Here is a 21,410-nt window from a genome sequence, read left to right on the forward strand (position 1 = left end):
TATGTTATAACGTTAACACATTAAATACTTTTATTAACGTTAATGCAATTAATTCAAATGAGATAACAAATTATAAGTTGCATATATTCGCATTAGTTAATTATTCAATAAAATAATAATATAATTTGAGAAAATTATTGCAAAACAATTCGAAATTAATTAAAAATGTCGTTGTTAATAACTTTATTTTTCTCTTTATCATTCTATTTTGAAAACATGTGCAAAATATTCTTGATAAATTGCTTAAGGGGTGAGTACTTCATTTGAGTATAAATTTATATTAATAGTTAGGTTGATTAACTGTAGTTATACAGTTAATGTCAAATAGTAGTAATAGAGTAAACATTCAATAGTCTTTCAATTCTTAAGCTAGTCACTCAAAAATAAATCTGCTTCCGATGCAATCATCCAATTACAAATGTATTTCAGTCAATCTTAAAAACAGAGCAACAAGAAGGAGGCGAAGCACAAAGCTCCAGTTACACGTCTGATAAAACCACAGCTGGACACCAGGAAAGCCGTTTCCCACCTGAAAGCGAGCTCCTCGACTTTCCCCGGGCGACTTGCAGTTGCGTTTGACACTTGTCGCTTTCCCCAGTAACGGAAGCAGGCTGCTGGGGAACTATCAAAGTGCACCTAGACAGGGACTTGAGATTGGCACGTTAAAGGCAGCCAGCTGGTATGGGGGGGGGGGGGAATGGGGAGGGGCTGAAGGCCACAGCCGTGCAACAACCACAAGCCAAACAAGCGGCAACAGCAGAAAGAAATTACACGCAAGCAACCAGACAACAAAGTTGTCAATGTCGTTGTCGACGTTGTTGGCTAGCGAAAAATTTACATGCTCCCCACATCAGGGGCGTGGAATTGGAAAATCTCTTCTGGGGGGGGGGCTAATATTGAACAGCTATTGGAACGTTTAAAGATTAAGTCACATTTGTAATGAAAACTACAAACAATATTAAAAAATTTCCAAAAATAAAACAAAAATAAGACAAATACATAAAACTCCTTAAATTATTGTTTACGAATTAAAAATAATCCTTTATTATTATTTAATTAATTTCATTCATTTTATTATAAGGGGTTATCCTAGCGCTACAAGTGGGGAATTTATAAGTAACCTAAGTTGCTTTCAATTTTAATTTTGTTGATGAACTATTATTTTTAAGGTGTGTTATAAGCTCTATCTTGAATTGCGTGGCACTGCTAATATTCTTAAAATGGATATCTTATACAAAAATTGCTAAATCTTTAAAATTGCAATAATACTATAACCATAACAAAAACTGTTTAACATTATATTTGATTTATTGTGGTAATTAATTTATTTAAATATTTTTTAAAGGCTCCCGAATCCGCCTCTGCATATACCATATGGGACCAACATTCTAATAAAAATATTATTAAATCTTTAAAATTGTAATAATAATCGAATCATTTTTTAAGTTGGAAAAGATATTAAAAACAATCTCTGTATTATGTTATTTTTGATTTACTATGTTAATTGATTTAAATTTAAATATTTTTTATAGCCCCCCGAATCCGCCTCTGCTTGCAAAGCAAAAGATGCAGCTGAAGCCAAAGTTGCAACCAAAGCTGAGATAACAGTTATGTGGCCGCCCACAGACCGACCACCGCCCACTTTCCCCTTGGGCGCACAAATATTAGCTGTAGAACAAGCGCCTTCTTTGTTGCTTTTGTTTCAAAAATGCACAATTACATATGCAATGCCAAAATGCAAAACGAAGAAGTCGAGAATTAAGCGCCAAGAGGAAAACCCCAAAAAAATTGGCATACAATTTAACAAAAAAATGGAAATGCAACTACCAAAAAATATTTTGCTTCGTTAAGTTTTTGGTGTGCATGCGAAAACAGCAACAATAAAGTGTTAATGTGCGCAAACACACAATCACACACAGCCATACAAAAGGGAAAACAACCGCAGAAAATGCAAAACACATGCCAAGGAAAAATTCGCTTCATTCAAGGGGTGTAAAAGGATGTAAAAGAGGACACACCGGATGTGGTACTGCATCCGAAGGATGATGATGCGAGGACTTGAGGACACGAAACATTGTCAACTCCAGGCAAATGCAAATGTAATAAAATGAAATAAAATTGAATTCGAATGACGCAAAAATGGGAGGATTTGTCATTCGGATCTATTGATCAAGGATTTTAAGATTTCCATATTTAGGTGCCAGTCTTCAAAGACAAGTTTGCTAATTTTCCTTCCGCATTCCATGTATTTCAAACAAAACTTGTCCTTTTACAACCGATTACATTTTTTTTAAAGATTTTCCTTACATATTCTTACACCGAAAAGTACACAGAATAATCTAACAGACTTATATATATATTTATAGGTATTTTGTTGTCTCCGACTGAATTGTCTATAGAATATAACTTCATTATTTTAAAATAACTTTAATTAATTTATTTAGATCTAAATACAAATTTGAAATTGGTTAAATAATAGAATTGTTTTTAAAAATGCTTCTATATGACGCTTAGAAAATTATTTTTCAAGTGACCAAAAAACAGTCATTAGTTGTAGACTATTTTCCGATGGTTGAATTTATTTTCCCCGAGCAAAAGATGAAAAAAAGCGAAAATATTTTCCAATAAACATATTTTGCTTTTTGGAAAAAAGCGAAAATATTTTCCAATAAACATATTTTGCATTCACGCCCAGCTAATCAAACTCAACTCCCCGAAAGCGGAAATAAATGCGGGCGAGGAAACAAAATTTGCAACAATGAGGAGCACACAAACATGCTTATTTCGCCATGAACATGCATATTCGTACATGGGGAAAGCTGCACACAAGCATGTGCACACACACTGATGCATCCAGGACACTCACACCCGCACACACACACACACCATGACGTGCATTAGTTGTGGCCCGGCATTCATTTCATTTTTATTCCGCACTCACTTTTCACTGTTAGTTATGTCTGCTTGTGGTTTCCTTCTTTTCACGTTATTTATGTTTATTTGCATGCATTTTATTTTATTTTATTTTTCTGGGGGAAATGGGGGAGAGGAAATGCAACTAAAACACGCTCATTTATCTCGGCACACACCACGCGAAATTTGTGGCTCAGCTAAGCAAACCCTAGCATACTTCTCAGCGCCCGGGGTGTATCTGTATCTGAAAACGCATCTGCTACTGTGAGATAGGTTGCAAAATTAGTAGACAAATAGCTGTGATGGTCAGAACGTGAAAAACTTCGGGTTTTTTAAACCCTGAAAACAAAGTATCCAAAAACTGCCAACAGCAACTACCAATACAATCTCTATACAAGCTTGCAACTAAAATGCACATGTGCACTACTTAGGTATGCAAATATATCTGGTCAACAAACAAATATCCACTAAACGAAAGACAAGTGCTTAAACTGTTGGCAGGAAAGGAAATAATGAGACAGTTTAATAAAGTGCTGGCGAGTTAAATAACTTAAATGAATTCTTAAATGCCTTAAGGAATGTAAAGTAATTTAATAGCTAAGCACCAATAAATATATTTAATTGATGTAATTAGATCCAAGTTGATATCAATCTTTAAATGTAAAGCAAGTAAGCTTTGTCGATAAATTGTAATTGCCAAAGTCTAAACCTCTAATTAAATCTAATTGCCACTGAGCTTGAGTCTTGTAATTATTTCGTTTTAGTTAAAAGAAGGTGAGCATAAGACAGAGTTTTTGAGAAATATATATAAGAAAAGTGGAACCTTATTTTTTAGTTTGCCGTTAAGGATGGCAGTGCTATATCGAAAATCTGCTAGCAACAGATGTGCAACAAAAAGAACAGCCACTGGGAAATGCAACACTCCCATCTGCATCAGTAAAATATTCGAACCATTTTGTTGCTATTCGTAAACAGACCGCCCATTCCTCCCTGGCACCGAGATGCTCCCTTAGTCATGTTTGATTTGCAATTTTGCACAATCAAACCCTTCCCAAGGCTCGAACCGGCAGGAACTGGAGATTCAGGAGCAGCCAGCAGGCTAAATCCCAAAAATTGGCAATAAATTTGTGCTATTGACTGTGTCTGGCTACAAATTTGCTGCTTGCATATTTTATTTGTGTAGCGTATGTTGTGAAAATGCAAATGCAAATACAGTGCAGGAACTTGGAGCGAGCGTGTGACCAACATCAGCCCAGAGATATCCGATTTAAAGTGGCAAAAATATGGGTTAGACCATTAATGGACGATGATGGGATAAGCTTTATTTTATGATATATTGTATTTTAACAGCCAATTATAAGTAATCTTTATGAAAATTAATACAATTTATGAAAAGTACTCAAAATACCCATTACTAGTAAGAGTAAGCTGTAGATTCTAGAGATTCTTGAGCATCGCAAACAGGCCAAAGCTGTGGCGCCCATATTTTCAAAGATTAAAATTTAAAATAAATGTGTTTTTTAATTCTGCTTGTGAATACCTATTGGTACGCACAAAATTGTTAAAAACTAATGGTCAATAGTTCGTATTTTATCATTTTACGCCCGTCTCTAGCAAGAACATCGTCAGAAAGTGTAAAATGTAAGGTATGTAGATAAAATGTACAAAGTATATTTATGTAGGATCGCCGGTGATGGTTCAAAGATAATCTCAACAATTAAGTTTAATGACTTTATTTAATTGATAGACAATAAGATATTCCGTTTTACATCTTCTTCCTCGGAAAAACAGAAAGCAAAAGCGAGTACTCTATGCGACGATTCTTTTCGTGCGGTATCGAATATAATATTTTAACAGAGTTGCAAGCGATAATTTTACGTTAACAGATTTGAATATACCTTAATGTAAGTAAAGTAAAATAAGTTTAGGCAGAGCTGTTGTAGACATGACCACTCCTTGTCTTCTTTTCCTTTCCCACAATCGGCCATCCTGATTCATCATTCGGCTCGAATGATGGTTCTTCTGCTGAGTCTGACTGAGGATTCCATTTCTTCATATATTCAGCGACGGTTGACGTTTTCCCTGGACCTTCATGGTCACCAACTTTCTCCACGTCATATCGGCCATGGGGAAGAGTCCTGACTACTTTGTAAGGTCCAAAGAATTTTGGTTTTAACTTTAAGCCGGTCCCGTACTGTGTACGCTTTATGGCGACGAGTTCGTTGATTTTGTAATTCAGCTCCTTCTTACGACCCTTGTTAAAGGACCTACGATTCTCTTGCTGAATTTTGGAGATGTTACTCTTCGCTTCCATACGAACGGTCTCTCTCTCTTGGTCCAATTCTTCGATAGCGGCGTCTTCAAGGAACGTGTTGAGCTCGGATAGTTTGTTGGTCCTCATTTCAACCCCTGTTAATATCCTGAAGGGTGATAGTTTCGTGCTTCTTGGGGGTGTGCTGTTCATTACTTGCTGCACAACCTCTAGATGTTTATACCAGCTGGACGATTTCTCTTGACAAAGCTTGGCCAACATTGGGATTACGATTTTATGGATTCGCTCCACCTGACCATTCCCTCGGGGAACTCCAGTGGCTATCATTAGATGCTGTATCCCGTTCTCGTCGCAGTATTGCCTAAATGTGTTTGCAACAAACGCTGCCCCTCTATCTGATATTATGCGCTTAGGGTTTCCAAACACTGCCGCTTGACGGGTAAGTCGATCGATAACTCCTTCAGCGGTTGTATTTTTTGTCGGGTGGAGCCAGACAAACTTAGAGAACGCATCGATCACGACGAGAATGTAGTTGTAGTTCTTGCTGGTCTGCTCTATTGGTCCTACATGATCAACATGATATGTTTCCAACGGCTTGTCATCTTTGTTAATGGGTGTTAAGAAACCTTCCTTTTTGCCTGCCTTGCCTTCAGAAATAATACATTCGACGCAACTCTTGACCACTCTTATTACTTTTTTCGATAAGTTCGGTATGTAAAATGTCTTCTCGACAGCCTCTTGAGTTCTTTTTACTGAGAAATGTCCTTGCTTATGGGCCATACGAATGATTTCTTCCTCCATTAATGTCGGCACCACAATCAGTTCTTTGACAGGATCCTTGTACAATATGCCATGCTTAATAAAGAAGTCACCATATGTGCTGTTTTCGAGGGCGGCCATTACTGCCCGAACCCATTCATCCTGCGACTGTGCTTCCTGCAACTTGTGATGCAAAGTGTCTTCCAACATTAGACATGAAACACGACTTAAGGCGTCTACGTGACGCATTTTGCTGCCGCTTCGATGTTCGATGACATAGTCATAATCCTGGAGAAACAATGCCCACCGTGCCACTCTTAGAGGAACTTCTCCACGCTTTTTCATCGTTAAAGCAAATGCGTTGCAGTCGGTTATAATTTTGAACTTTATCCCAAGTAAATAGACACGCCATTTTTTTAAAGCTTCAACTATAGCCAACACTTCGAGCTCGTAAGAGTGGTATTTCTCTTCAGCTGGCTTCGTCTTTCGACTTAGGTATTGGATAGGGTGCAACTGTTGATCGTCCGGATCTTTTTGCAAAAGAACACCCCCGTAACCGTGCATAGAAGCGTCAGTGTGTATCTCCGTTTGAGCTTTAGGATTATATAAACGTAACACCGGTGCAGATATCAATGCTACTTTTAGTTGCTCAAATGCTACAAGCTGTTCTTCGGCGAATCGGAAAGGAATTTCCTTACGAAGCAAGTCGGAAAGTGGTTTGGCTTTCAACGCGTAATCTGCAATGAATCGCCTAAAATAGGATGTTAGTCCAAGGAAACGCTGAAGACTCTTTCGGTCATGTGGAATTGAAAAGTTCTTGACTGCTTGAGTTTTGGCCTCTGACGGTCTTATGGTCTCTCCTTCGACAATGTACCCCAAAAAGTCTACCTTTCCCTTGAGAAACTGGCATTTGCTCCACTTAATTTTCAAGTTAAACTCCGAAGCTCGATTTAGGACACGCTCTAACTTTTGTATTCCTTCATTTACATTCTTAGAGGGAATAATGAGATCATCCATGTATGTTACGACTGTACCATCTTGCACCATATCTAGTAGAATCGCATAAATGTATCTTGAAAATACGGCTGGTGAGTTCGAAATTCCAAAAGGGACATATAAAAACTCGAATTGCCCTGCATGTGTCACGAAAGATGTATATTTTCTCGAATTTTGCTCAACTGGTACATGGAAAAATCCATTCGCTAAGTCAAGTGTTGTGAAGAGGCTGTTTCCTTGCAGTTTTTCAATGACATCGTCTATAAGTGGCATCGGAAAGTGATCCTTGGCAATCTTAGCGTTTAGTCGTCTATAATCGCAGCAAAGGCGCTTGCTGCCATCCTTTTTCGGTACCAAGACAACCGGCGAGGCATACTCAGACGAACTTGGTTGGACAATCTTCTCTTCTAACCATTTCTCTACCTGGTTGTCGATAATTGTCTTGTCTGCAGGTGAAATGCGCCGAGGGCGTTCATAGACTGGGTATTCGTCATTTAGCAATATCTTCATCTGAATGGGACTGTCCTTTTTCTTCTCTGGCTTGTAGTTGTTGATCAAATCTCTTACAGTTTTAGCAATTGGTCTCTCCAGGTGAGCGACGTCGATCTCGGGATCCTCACCTTCAGCAAAAAGACACATCTGGGGGTATTCCTGGAATATGTGTAACTCAGACTGGACTGCTTTCTCTCCGGCAAAAGACTCCAGGATGTTGTGGTTCCCTTTTTGTTGAAATGTTACCGAATTCTCTGAGAATATCAAGTCCACCAGCTTCAGGACGCTATTCCCGATGACTGCTGAGTACTTAATATCATTTCTGCTGGTAACGTGAAAGTTTAAGTCCAAACAAGCGTTGTCTACCACAACTGTGGTTGCGAAACTGCCAAGCGTATTTAGCTCGCTGTTACAAATACCCAATAAACAGTGTTTTTCGTTTGTAAGCTCGATATTTCCTAGCTTCTCAACTACGTCATCACGGATAAGGCAAAGATCACAGCCTGTATCGATCAAAGCGGAAAATCGAACGCCATTACAGGAAATTTCCTTAAATATACATTTGCCACTGCTACTGATATGGTTCGTCATGGAGTTGGCACTTTTTCCCTCCTTCTTTTCAGCGATCCTATTGCCTGGACAATTCGATGCCTTGTGGCCAAGCTGTTCGCATCTGTAGCATTTAATGGGCTGTTTACACTCCCTGGCAAAATGCGAAGGATCACCACACTTAAAACATTTTTTGGAATGCTGTTTGATCACATCAGGTTTCTTGTCTTCATTGGTATAATGAGATTTAGCCGTATTAAGCAATTGAGGGCGACTGCAGCGAATTTTCTCATATACCTTTATTTGCTCCTTCAGTTCCTGCAGAGTCCTGGCCTGGTATAAGTTGCTTTTGTTGGCTCTCGAGTCGGGTATCCCTTCGATGAAGTACTCTATAAGGCTGGGGTCGTCCAGATTGACAGGCTTTCCTATTTCCATGAGTGAATAGAGATACTCCTTGTAATCCTCATTTGGGCCTTTTCGCCGGTTTTTTAATGTTCGGTGGACTTCAATTGCCGATACCTCTGAGCCGAACTCAGCTTCTAAAGCTCGCTTGAGAGTTGACCAGTTGGAAATACCTGGCTGACTTCGAACAAATATTTTAGCTGCTCCCTTTAACAATTGCTTCGAATATATAAACATTTGAAGACTATTCCATTGGACTGCTGCGGCATTATCTTCAAACTCTTGGATCCAGCTGTGAACAGACGGCTGGCTCGAACCATTAAACTGAGAAAGTGAGTCCTCAATGTCGCGCAGTGTAAATGAACTACGGCCTTCGTCTGATTTGGGTCTTGGGTTGTGCATTGAACTTGCATCCCCGTAGTCAGATTCCTCATCTTCGATGTCGTCAGCCGGTAAGTTGTAGTGGTCGAGAAGTCTGTCCTGCAATGTTTGCTTTCTACCACTTGTAGCTAAATTAAGCTGTGATAATTGCTCTTTTAGCTCGTTTACGTTAAGCGACAAAATTTCTTCCCTCCGCATTCTGTACTCGTTGTTACTCTCTGCTTACATATAGTAGAAATTTTCAATTATAACAAATTATTGTACTTAACTTAATGGTTAAATTTTTGTGAAATATTATAGGTTATAGGTATAAAAATACAAAAAAAAATGATCCAGATCGCTCACTGTCCTCTTCTGCGAACAGCGCAGTTCTGGTACTTGTTGGTAGTCTCAAGTCTTCCTTCTTTGGCACGACACACCCTGTGGCCAAGGTGACGCTGCTTTTCAGGCTTTTTCACCCAATTTGCGCTTTCCCAAAGCAAGATTTCGACGCCTCCTCGCTCACTTGCAGAACCTTTGCGCAGGTTGCGCACCTTACTTTACCTCTCAGGTGTATACGATCTGCCAGTGAACTGCTTTCCCTCCTTCTAGAACAATGTTGTCCGCACTCTGATTTTAATGAATCTGTGTGGCACGTCCGCTTTTCTGCCGTTTTTCCAAGTAAATCCCACTTCTGACACCAAATTTGTAGGATCGCCGGTGATGGTTCAAAGATAATCTCAACAATTAAGTTTAATGACTTTATTTAATTGATAGACAATAAGATATTCCGTTTTACATCTTCTTCCTCGGAAAAACAGAAAGCAAAAGCGAGTACTCTATGCGACGATTCTTTTCGTGCGGTATCGAATATAATATTTTAACAGAGTTGCAAGCGATAATTTTACGTTAACAGATTTGAATATACCTTAATGTAAGTAAAGTAAAATAAGTTTAGGCAGAGCTGTTGTAGACATGACCACTCCTTGTCTTCTTTTCCTTTCCCACATTTATTCTGAAGTTGGTTAGCTAAAAGCTAAGTTTAGTTAATAAAAAGTCCAAATGAACTGTATCATTTGTTTAATTATCAAAACTTTTCTTCTAGACGCTATCTTTTTATAGATAAAGATGAAGATAATTTCGACATTGTAAAGTTTTTCTTCATTTTATTAAACCTCTTTTATTAATGTCAAATCTGAGTACCCAAATTCGAATTTAAATCGCGAAAGCATTGGGAACGCCTTTAGGACTGGTTATGAGGTGATCGAAGCGTAAAATTAATGTTGTGTAAGGTATTTCCAAATCATTGATTAGGCAGCTCGAAGGCCCGGAAACGGACCGGTGGCCAACATGGCGTATGAGTGCTGCGCGAATATTTTAGCAGCAGTCACGCAGCACTTACAACTGGCCATGGCTAAGGTATTTGCGGGCATGTGTGTGCAGTCGTGTGTTATTTGGTGTAAATTATATGGCCGAAAGATGCAAAATTAGCCAAATAATGGCTGCCTAATGTGCCGGAAAGCTGGCGAGCGAAAGTTAATGGCGAAAATCCCTTAGTCCCCCATGATGAAAACATAAAACGGAGCCACTAAAAGCAAATCGAGAGCGGCACATATTTGCTAATCCAATAAGAGTTAGCTGCTTCACTGCCTACAAAACGGGCATTAAAGGGTTAGGGGAAGCATAAAATTTGTGTACATTTTCGCTGGCCAGGGAGTTTAAATTCGTTTCCTTAGCTAAACACGATTTCTTTTATTTTTGTTGCCCATGTCAAACTTGTTCCGCGGTAATTGAACGGACTTTAAATGCCAGCCAAAAATTGCACAAAATGCGGGCTAACACAAACGGCTTTGGTCCAGGTTTTTTTACCTCTTTTTCATTCTTTTTTGTATTTATTTGCGTTTGATGTGCCACAGAAGCTGAGGTTTAGACGGGACGACGAGGGTGAAGTGGGGCAAAATGCAGTTGGGACTCCGTGGCGACTCCCATGCAAAGGAAGCAATGCTCGCCAACGCGACGACATCGAAACTTTTCGTTTTTTTGGTCCATTTTATTTTTGGTGGCGCTTGTTTCAACCAGCAAGAGAGTTTGGTCATATAGAAAAATGTGTCAGGAAAAAAATTATACCGAAAATAAAAAAAAAAAGGAAAGACAAAGCTCAGCCCTAGGGGTCTGAAGAAATACTGATTCAGAATTTAAATATATAAATAAAATACTTAAAAATTAAAAAAAAAAAAAATACTTAAAAATGTTATATTAAAACATTTCTTAGAAATGCCTAGAAGCAAAAATTTAAATCTACTCAGAATTTAAAATGATCTTAAAATATGTAAGGTTCCTCGAAAATTTTTTAAAAAACCACACTAAAAATAGTAATGCTAATAAAAATAATTTTCATTCAAATCTCATAGGCATTGAAAAAAGTAATGCTACTGAAAACTATTTCATAAGATTGTCAAAAAAAGTAATTATACTAAAAATACATTTCATTAGATGTCCCAAAAGTAATGATTCTGAAAATATACTTCAATATATATTCTGGCTCTGTATTTCATCTCGAAATGTTGAGGGTATTACAACCTACCATGGAGTAAAAGTCAAACTCGAAACTGCCCCACATAAAGAACAATTTCGGGTCAAAAACGCGCTGCTTGGCAGCGAAAAAGGCAAACTGACTTCAAGTGGCATTTTGACATTTTGTTGAATTTCAACTCGGTTGTCGTTTGGGTGCAAGGACAGAGGTCAGTGGGTGGGGCTGAAAGGTATGCAAAAAGTGAAAGGGGCAGGATCAAGGGGCTATAGAACTCGCAGGTGGCTGGCCATGCAAACGAAATGCAGAGAGACGCATTTTTTTGCTTAAATTAGAAAAACAATTGCCAGCGTTGCGGGCAGCAAAAGCTGCAGCTTTGGTCAGCAGGTTGACCACACAAAAAGTTCGCCAAGCGTTTACTTTTTACACGATGCATTTCAACTTCGCAGAGCTGGTGTTAAAAGTTCTCAGTTTGGGACTCAAGCTTTTTACACATAAATGGTTTTTTAAACCCTGTTACCCCACGTTCTATGCGGATTTTATTTTGCATAATTATAACAGAAGCTGGTCCACAAAAATACTGAATTTAAGGACATACAATTTAAATACATTTTGAACGGCAGTCTGGACAGCTAGAAAGCGCTGAGATCGAAATTTGACATCTGGACTTAGACGTATGCAAGCCACAGAGATAAAAAATATTTTGTTTTTGAAGAAAAAGGTATAGTTCTTACAATTTGCTAAATTTAAGCTGGTGAGGCTGGCGGAATGCAACAAAATACACACCGAACGGCACCTCATTTACTACATCCTTTAAAAGTTATTTTATAAACTTTTATTTCCAAAAAGAAACCTCTAAATATTGTTCAAGTATTGATCATTTTAACGCGCTTTTTTGTTGCCCCTTCTAAAATATTATACACCTTTTAAAAAATTTTCACAATTTCAAAAAAAATCTTATTTAAATTTTTCTAAAATATATTTTAAAATGTGGGTGCTAGGGGGTTTTAGCGTTATGGGCTTTTGCGGGCGTTAGGGTGGGCATGGCACACTGCTAAAATAAACTTGCGCCTGGAGCTCAGGAATCTACATGCCAAATCCCAACTTTCTAGCTATTGTAGTTTCTGAGATCTCAGCGTTCATACGGACGGACACACAGACGGACATGGCTAGATCGACTCGGCTAGTAATCCTGATCAAGAATATATACACTTTATGGGGAAAAACACAATTCCTTCTACCTGTTACATACTTTCCGACGAATCTAGCATACGCTTTTACTCTACGAGTAACGGATATAAAAATAGGGACACGTTGGATATCCAACATTTAACAAACCGTGATGATTTTTAATAGTCTAGTTTTTGGAAGCATAAAGCATTTTTAAAAGTATAACAAACAAATTTAGAAATGAAAAAAACTAATTTATCAGAGTGAATAATCAACAAAAAAAACAACTAGTAAAAAATGTAAGTGTTTTCACAAAATGGGCCAATCATAAGATCCGTATTTATTTTAATGCTAATTTAGCGCGCAAAATTACTTTAAAAAAAAACTCGAATTATAGCGAATTCCCACATAGATCCATCCAACATCTACCAGAAAACTTCCCAGTTAGTTCCACGTCTAAATTGGACGGACTCTTTTATGAGATAGTGAGGCGATGTTTTTTCGGTGCAACTCTGAGTTCTTCTTCTTGACAGTGGAAATTGCTACACTCACTACGAAAACGTAAACAATGATGACAGGATCAACTGTTATCAGATGATAGATGGTAGATGTGCTCTGTGGGAATCGGAGTTTCACATTTGAAAATGGGAGGAGCAAAAGCAACAGGTTTGGTTTGATTAGCCACAGGTCTTCCCTGTGGGAATCGGACCAACCGTTTCAATCGGATGGACTTTAGGGGAGGGGGGTATTACAAAGCTATTTAAATTGGCATACAAATTCCTTATTATTCATATTTATACAAAAAAGTCTTTGTTATATTTCTAAAGCATAGCAAATTTTAGATATGAAGAAATCAATCGCTCCTTCTTAAATATATTCTTTTTAACGTATGATTTTTGGCGATAATAAGCTCTTTTAGGCAGTTTTACTCTATTGAACAATATAGGGAATACCCTACCTAATTTTGTCGTTATGAGAAAGCTTAAGTTGTACTTTGCCATCCCTAAGTGTGACCATCACCTAAGATATCACTATCGATAGTACGCTCTGATAGTCGTTTTCAGTCAGGAGAATAGTTCCGTTATGAGCAAGAACCGGAGCAACTGAAATAAAAAATTTCTCATTCACTATGGAACTGCGCAGCCGAACTACCAAGAAACTAGTGGACTTCCTCAAAAGTAAGAGCATGCATTGTAACTTCACTACAGATAGTAAAAGGTTATTTGCGCAGGCGCAGGCGTTTATGAGTCAGATATGGAAGTCGAGGAAATGCGCGAGTTGGCGAGTGTTATGGAGCAGTCGGCCAGCTGCAAGCCGGAAGATCAAGAATTGGAGAAGGCTTTGCAGGTGGGATATAAATAATACATTTTCTAATGACTACATCCAGTTAATCCCTATTAATATCCATAGGAGAGCGAGTTGGAGTTCTTGTCCTCGCAGCCGAGTGCTATGCACAACTCAACAATGATCATGTCGCCCCAAGTGCCTAGAAGGGATCCCACAGACTTGGACAGTCCGCCCAGCGAGCCCATCCGTGTGACAGTTCGCGCTTGTGTTCATCATCCCATGGATTGGAGTCCCACGGCCGAAAGGCGGATTCCTGATCGGAAGCGAGCTGCTGGTGGAAATGACAATCAGGCCACCGACCTAAATGGCAAGCGTATAAGACCGCCGCCTATCAGCAGTGCTCAGGATCAGCAAGATCAGGAGCAGCAGGCCGACAATCCCGATGCCACCCCCGTTTCCCTGGGCAACGAGGGCGATTCGGGTGTTAGTTGGGAGGAGATGTCTCTCCCCAGTGCCAGTGACAATAGTTCCTTTCCCTCCATTGGTGAAATGCCCGATCGCCACTTGATCAGCACCAGCAGCGTCGCCGTCTCCGATTTCTCAGACATCCACGAGGAAAGCCAAGATTAGGATATTTCTGTCTGTAATTTGTCTTTAATAGCTTAATCAAATATGTATGTTATGTCACAATGTCACATTAAAAGGCTGGCTTTTTGCTTGGAAGCCCAGCGGTACAGAATGCAAATTGAATCTTTTTTATTTATTTACATTGTATACATAATGTATATATTTATTTCAGTGTACAACACTGGTTAAGGTTATTCTCTTTAATGTAATTATACATGATCAGCTTCGAACGCTTAAGTGATATTCGTCAAATTCAATATGTAAGTAACTTTAAAAAAATTTAAGAAACTTAAACTAACTTTAAAATTTCAGCATGGGTTATTCCAAAACCACGTGAAGCTATCATATGGTCACACTGACAAACAGTGTATATACTAACACTATTCGCATCGCTTTTCGTATTGTCACTTCGCAGACATCAAATATTTTTTCCAAAATGTAATAAAAAAAGATCAAGTGATAAAGTTATTAATAATTAAAGTGTACTTTCTATATTGCAGGACTCCACCAAAAGTACCTCATATTGTGGGCGATGATGACGATTCCCAAGACACTTTGTAAGTCCTCTTTTGATTATGCATAACTACATACATATGTATGTATGCACATACTTCCAACACCACGTGAAGCTATCGAATGGTCACACTGACAAACAGTGTTTATACTAACACTATTCGCATCGCTTTTCGTATTGTCACTTCGCAGACATCAAATATTTTTTGCAAAATGTAATAAAAAAGATCAAGTGATAAAGATATTAATAATTAAAGTGTACTTTCTATATTGCAGGACTCCACCAAAAGTACCTCATATTGTGGGCGATGATGACGATTCCCAAGATACTTTGTAAGTCCTCTTTTGATTATGCTTAACTACATATGTATGTACATATGTATGTATGTACTTACATTTCCAATAATTTTTTTTGTAAATAGGAAAAATGGTCAAGAGAGTGACGGGAATTCAAACGACACTGTTTTGTAAGTCTTTTTTAATTGATAGTCTTAACTACTTAATATCCTTGCTAAATGTTTTGATTAGGAACAGCGGACAGGAGGACTACGAAAGTTCAAACGAAGATGGTGCGGATTGGTCTATGAATGTCATCTATTTGGCTGGAACACCGTATGTTAACTTTTCATTCTTTGGGAACTTTCTCTGATTAGTATTTTAATTTTCTGTCAGGAAACGTGCCTGCAGTCCGTTAAAGATTACCGAAATTACTGATACACCAGAACCGAACCCGACGCAGTCCACTTCGTTGAGCGTTCCGGAACGTCGTCCCTCTTCTCGGGCTGATTCTTGCGCTATGGAATCCATTGGAGAACGTGTTTCCAGACGTCTAAGACATATTCGTATCATCGAAAACGGCAACACTAGTCCGCAATCATCTTCGGACGAACTAGAATTGGGGCCCAATGCTCAGCTGGCCAGGCCCCTAGATGTCACTGGCTTCTTCCACCGGGTTTCAGCCAATCTCGTCGAGCAGCGCGTCTGCCTTAAGCCTTTTTTGGCTCTGCGCAAGCGCATCACTCGTATGGTGACCCAATCTCTGAGCGAGTCCAAGCGCATGCGCAAGTAGTACAACAGCTTATAATACATACAAATATAACCAGGTTAATCGATAGATTTATAAATTTGGGTTGATCACTCATATCGAATCTTTGGTTATATATCATTACAGTAAATAAAGTAAACATTTTACTCATAAAGAGCTATATATTCCATACAGTCATTAATATTAATATGACTCTTTTCTTGACTGACAAAACAGGCAGATTATGAGACTGCATTTCGAATATATTTTTTATTTTATATAAATTTGTGCTGAGAAGTATTTAATTACCTATAAACATTTGATTGTTGAGAGATCCCAATCTTACCTTCAATATGTAAATAGATTAAAACGAAAGGTGTATATTAAATTCAATTAATATAAAATATAAAAATAAATACGAAACAAAAGAACAGCCTAGTAACCACATTGTTCATCATCCATTTCGGTGCAATTGCAGTAGTTAGCATCAGGAACGTTGTCGGAAACCAAATCGTCCTCTCCAATAGTCACGCAACGCACATTACAGGGATATTTCTGACAGATCGCCATTATATGGAAGTTTTCGAAGTAAAATAAAGCATTTTAACCTACCACCACGACCAGCGGGTGTCCATCCTCGTCTGTGAGTCCAACATTATCGCAGCCATCGCCCTCATTCTGCCGATGAAGTATGAACTTTGTCAAACAACAGAGTACGATCTATAAATGATGTTGTTAAACTTATGGTATTTCAAGAATTTGTAGTGTCAATATAATCCTTGACTTTTGATAACTCATACTTTGCAGTTGGTAATATATATATATATTTGCATATATCTGGATGTAGGGAAGAAATAACGGAACCCGCAAATGGTAGGAAGAACCAGCGTTCAATTTGTTTTCATTAATTTAATTTATAAAATAATGAAAGCTATTTGTTACATTATTTTGACTTGCTGTGAACCAATTATGCTTAAAAAAATATAATAAAAATCCAATTAAATAAAAATAATCTTATCTTTAAATGGCTTTAATATTTTCAGCTGCATTTTAATGTCAGATGCGCCAAACACCCAATTATTTCACCAAAATAAAGCTGAGATGAAAACGTATCTCATACATAACACCATTAAATTGTGCCTGATTTTTGATAACGATTATTTAAAAGATAATACTAAAATTCTAATAGTTATCAATGTTGAAAGGTACTTCCATATTTTGCCTTCATTTGTCTTAAAATTCCTTTGGTCTCCCTCAAGAGTTGTGAGTTTAAAGCTCTAATTTTTTTAGCCTGAACCTTACTCACCAGGAACTTTAGGGCCAGGACCCACAGTGCCAGCAGGATGTAAAAGAAGTTCCACACCGCACTGACGAACAGCGGCAGACAACCATTTGCATTGATGGAGTCCACTGTGAGCGCGGGAAAGGGCTGTCGACTGCTGCCACCCATGGGCTGCCCCTCGCCGGACAGCAAGTTGTTGAAGCAACTCTCGCAGGACCGCTTGCAGCAGGCGTAGGGTGCCAGGACCATCGACGAGCAGTTGTCCTCCAGACGCGGCATCCAATCCGCACTCATCCAGTCCTTGTAGCCATGCACCCCACAGCACTCCTTGTGCCACTGCAGGCCATCCCACAGGAGCTTCCACTCCGGGCACGAGTAGTACATGTCGATGCCCCGGGACAACGAGGTATCCGCCGCATTCTCCAGGACATCGACGCCACGGTAAAGGTTCCAAACGCACCCGAACCCAGAGGCAATGATTACGCAGGAGTAGAAGGCCCACATGGAGAGCAGAAGGCGGATGTTGGGCGTGCAACGCCGCCTCCAAATTCGCCGCCACATGGCTATGCTGCAGAGGAAGGTCACCACCAGCTGGGCTCCAAACACGTAGATCCCGAACAGATAGCCGTAGATCAGGCGGCACTCGATCTCCGACAAGTAGCCGGTGAAAAGAGCGTGGTAGTAGGCGGTCACCACCAGGATTAGAAGTCCGATCACAGCCTCGGTTATCAGCAGCAGGTTGAAGTAGACGGAGGCTCGGCGGAAGGGCTGGCGCATTTGGTCATCCTCGTGATCATCGGTCAAAAGTTTGCCTTGTCGACGAGGTTTTTGCTCTGAACTCGAATTTCATTTGGATTGACGCTGCTCGCAAAGATTCCTCTTTATATTTCTCTCGACTCCGGTAACATAACCAGAAAATATCACAGATATATCGAATGACAAGTGAAGACTTAAAACCTGAACGATAGTGATAATAAAAGGGATTTTCCACCAAATTTTCAATTCAAAGTATACAGCTTTAATTTATCTTATAGAAAATAACGAGAGCCTTCAAAATTTTTAGATTTTTGAAACTGAGAACCATTTTTTACATTATCCATAAGAAAATCATAGCCGAGTGAAGATCGATATATTAAAATATAGCACCCCTTGAATCATATTCTAAGCTCCAAATATCAAAATAACCTTTGCAATTCAATTTTCATCGTTTTATTTGGATGGCATTTGATAAATGGAAATATACTTAATTAGATTTCAGTTTAAAACTTTATAATTGACTTTAAGCGGTTGGGCTTTGATCAGTTCAGCGATGCGCGGTAAACAGCAGATTCTTCAGTCTTTCATCATTTATAGGTCGATAGGTACCACTTATTTAAGATTTGATCACCGCACAAAGCTGAACTTAAGCACGCCCGAAGAATAATCCATATTGGGTCCTATCTGCTTCGTATCAATCTTTATAAGCTTTACATTGTCCAGGCAGCGTGGACTGTGAACTATCTCCGGACTAATGTCGCTAAGCCGGATCCACAGCTCCAGGGGTTGAGTGCGCCACCTTTGTTTGGCCAAAACAGCAATGCAGCTCCAAACGAAGGACTCTCCGTGGCACTTAGATCGCGTTATGTCCAGCACCCTTAGCTGCCTACAATTGATCACGAATTCCAGAAGGCCCAAAGGACTCTCCAGCTGATAGCCACACAAATGTAGGTCTGTTAAATTCCGCAGTTGACTGGCCAGTTGTCGCAGAATCTGATCCTGCAGGCATTGCAGCCTACCGCCCTCCTCCTCCTCAGCCTGGCCATGCAGCTCCAATCGCGTCAGCTGTCTAAGGTTTCCCAGCTCCCTAAAGAATCTCCCGTAATCATGCAGTATCCCGCTGAAGCGAAATGCCTCTATAAGTTTGACTGCTCCGGGAGGACTACTGGGTCGAGCTATCCGAGACAGCACATCGAAGACGAAGTTCTTGGAGTATATCGACAGCTTCTGCAGGCAAGGCAATCGTAGAAGTTGTTGGGTAATATCCGACTCCATGCACAGGTGGTAATCAGCTATCTTTATGTGCTCTAATGTGGGACACAGCTGCAGATCCGCGAGATCACAGCAGTTCACCTCATCGCAATCCTCCATGATATCAAATTTGCGAAGTTTCAGCTGCCGGAAGATATCCCTAAAGTGCTGGGATTCCAGGTATTGGCAGTCATCCAGGCAGAGTTCACTAAGGTGTTCCAGGTCGCACAGGTACTTCCCAGTGATCTGACAGCTCCTGAGTTTTAGTCTCCTTAAATGGGGGAATACGCGCCGCAGCAATCGCACATCCTCGTCTACGAATCGAACGCGTCCTCTTCGATTTCCATCGCCCAGCCACTCCACGGAGTGGATCCCCTCGAGGGTGTGACTGCTAAGGAGCCGCAGTCTCCGGACATCCAAGTGGTGGAAGCTCAGGCGCTCCATATGAGGAGCCAAGGCCAAGATGAAAGCCACAAACTGGCGGGAATTGGATCCCGATCGTCGGAACATCTCGTCCTGCAGGACAACACTGCGAACACGGGTCCTCCAGAGCATCTGCACTATGCTTTCCAAGCGCCTGTTCAACCTGCCGATCTCGAACTGCTGGTACACATTCAGCTGGCGGACAATCAATGCCAGGACATCGTCATTCAGTTCCAGCAGAGAAGTTGCAGTGGTTTCTGAAAAATCGAAAGACGATCTTAATGCGATCAAGGTTATTTTTTTGCATATTCCTACCTGTATCTGTTGCGGACGTCATTTGCGGTGTGTTCTTGATCGTGGTGTTTGGAATACTAACGAAATTACGCCGTTGCCATGGCCAGATGATGGCTACCTAGTGCGAAGGTCATTTAGGGTGGTTTTCCAGGCAAAACGGGCGCAATTCGCGGTGCGCTACCTAAATGCCTTATGTCCTTCTGGAGATGGGCAACCGAAACGATAGTTTGTGAAGCAGTAGAGCCGATCGGCTAGTTTTATCCGTGATATTGTACAAAGCGAGGCTGGAAAATGGGTAAGACTAGTATAAAATATATAATGTAATACACCTATAACACTTATATAATGTTAAAACAAAGTACTTACAAAAACGAGCAAACTTTTTCCTTCTAGAAAACAAATTTTCCAAACTAAAATAACTTTTTTTTCATATTCGAAGTTATAAATGATAAAATTGACATTACAGTGTATCCACACATAACTTTATAATTATAAAATAAAAGGTTTGAGAAGAAACATTTTGAAATGAGCGTGAGATCGCTTTAAACGATTAGAGATGGTAAAAGTTACAGGGTCTGGGGCCCATCTAAATTGAAATTTCCTCTCAAAAAGTATAAAAAATCTTAACAAAGAACCTATAAAATTAAAATACGGGAACTATTTTCCATAGTTGTCCATAGCTGAAAAAAAATGATTTTACTAAAATCCGATTTTATGCTTATGCTGCGCGTTTTTGCTGCTCTTTTATTTGTTTTGTTTAGTGCTTACTACTTCATCAATTTTAATTACATTTTACTCGTAACTTGTACAATATATACTATATATAATATATATATATATTTATATGCATTTCATTTGTTGTCCAATTTCTGTCGTATAGGCATATTTTAGGTATATATAGTGTTGTATTGTATCTGATTTATAGTACATTATTGTTTCTATTTAGTATTGTTACTGTTTGTTGCTTTAATGTTTACGTTAATTGGGGCGTTCCAAGCGTTTTCTCAGCTTCTCCTGTTAATTTCTCCACGTTTTCGCTGCTTTTAGGAAACATATTCAGCGCTGTCCCAGCATAATATTAAGGTTAATGGGTGAGTGTCTGTCTGTCAGTGAGTGTGGGTGGAGAAAGTTACTACTATTCTCACTTTATGCACTACGCAACTTACATATAAACTATTTCGTTTGTTTTAATATTGCAACACAAGTGAATTTTCTCCTTGGGGTCGTTACTTAAAATTGCCTTTCACGTACTACACATACATATCAGCTATGTGTTAGATAATAATCGTACAATAATATATATCTCTATGCATTTTATATACTGCGCTCTATACACATCACCAAAAATCCAAAAACACCGAAAACTAACACGGATAATCAACTACATAATTATAGACGTATGATAGTGTTTGAGGCTTTCAAAATCAAGAATTTTCAGTGTGTCAAAGCAAAAGACATGCACGTGTTGAATGTTTCAATGATGATTTTTTACAATTTTCAATTGTTCCCT

At 39.2% G+C, this 21,410-nt stretch overlaps 4 protein-coding genes across 6 annotated transcripts; 2 read left to right on the forward strand and 2 right to left on the reverse strand.

Annotated features, from left to right (window-relative positions):
* Positions 1-13,463: 13,463 nt before the first annotated feature.
* On the forward strand, positions 13,464-14,475 carry LOC108010073 (uncharacterized). Its single transcript, XM_017074890.4, has 3 exons — positions 13,464-13,621; positions 13,675-13,790; positions 13,854-14,475. The coding sequence occupies exons 1-3, from the start codon at positions 13,573-13,575 to the stop codon at positions 14,358-14,360; spliced, it is 672 nt and encodes a 223-aa protein (XP_016930379.2). The 5' UTR covers positions 13,464-13,572; the 3' UTR covers positions 14,361-14,475.
* A 213-nt stretch (positions 14,476-14,688) lies between these two features.
* Positions 14,689-16,069, forward strand: LOC108012065 (uncharacterized). 2 transcript variants are annotated; one of them, XM_065868487.2, is made up of 6 exons: positions 14,689-14,795; positions 14,858-14,914; positions 15,147-15,203; positions 15,293-15,337; positions 15,399-15,482; positions 15,543-16,069. In XM_065868487.2, the coding sequence occupies exons 1-6, from the start codon at positions 14,704-14,706 to the stop codon at positions 15,937-15,939; spliced, it is 732 nt and encodes a 243-aa protein (XP_065724559.2). In that variant the 5' UTR covers positions 14,689-14,703; the 3' UTR covers positions 15,940-16,069. The 2 variants fall into 2 exon arrangements, with proteins under 2 accessions (XP_065724559.2, XP_036678710.3); XM_036822815.3 differs by lacking the exons at positions 14,689-14,795; positions 14,858-14,914 and adding an exon at positions 14,964-15,085.
* A 224-nt stretch (positions 16,070-16,293) lies between these two features.
* Tsp33B (Tetraspanin 33B) lies at positions 16,294-18,094 on the reverse strand. 2 transcript variants are annotated; one of them, XM_070999077.1, is made up of 3 exons: positions 17,201-18,094; positions 16,507-16,572; positions 16,294-16,449 (listed from the first exon to the last, which is right to left on the reverse strand). In XM_070999077.1, the coding sequence occupies exons 1-3, from the start codon at positions 17,951-17,953 to the stop codon at positions 16,330-16,332; spliced, it is 939 nt and encodes a 312-aa protein (XP_070855178.1). In that variant the 5' UTR covers positions 17,954-18,094; the 3' UTR covers positions 16,294-16,329. The 2 variants fall into 2 exon arrangements, with proteins under 2 accessions (XP_070855178.1, XP_016931576.2); XM_017076087.4 differs by having other exon boundaries at positions 16,507-16,614; positions 17,201-18,093.
* Positions 18,095-18,369: 275 nt separating this feature from the next.
* LOC108008733 (uncharacterized) lies at positions 18,370-21,326 on the reverse strand. Its single transcript, XM_017072634.4, has 2 exons — positions 19,922-21,326; positions 18,370-19,863 (listed from the first exon to the last, which is right to left on the reverse strand). Exons 1-2 carry the CDS (start codon positions 19,941-19,943, stop codon positions 18,560-18,562), a joined length of 1,326 nt encoding a protein of 441 aa, XP_016928123.3. The 5' UTR covers positions 19,944-21,326; the 3' UTR covers positions 18,370-18,559.
* Positions 21,327-21,410: the final 84 nt, after the last annotated feature.

The sequence above is a fragment of the Drosophila suzukii genome, chromosome 2L, assembly GCF_043229965.1.
Source record: "Drosophila suzukii chromosome 2L, CBGP_Dsuzu_IsoJpt1.0, whole genome shotgun sequence".
Lineage (NCBI taxonomy): Eukaryota > Metazoa > Arthropoda > Insecta > Diptera > Drosophilidae > Drosophila > Drosophila suzukii.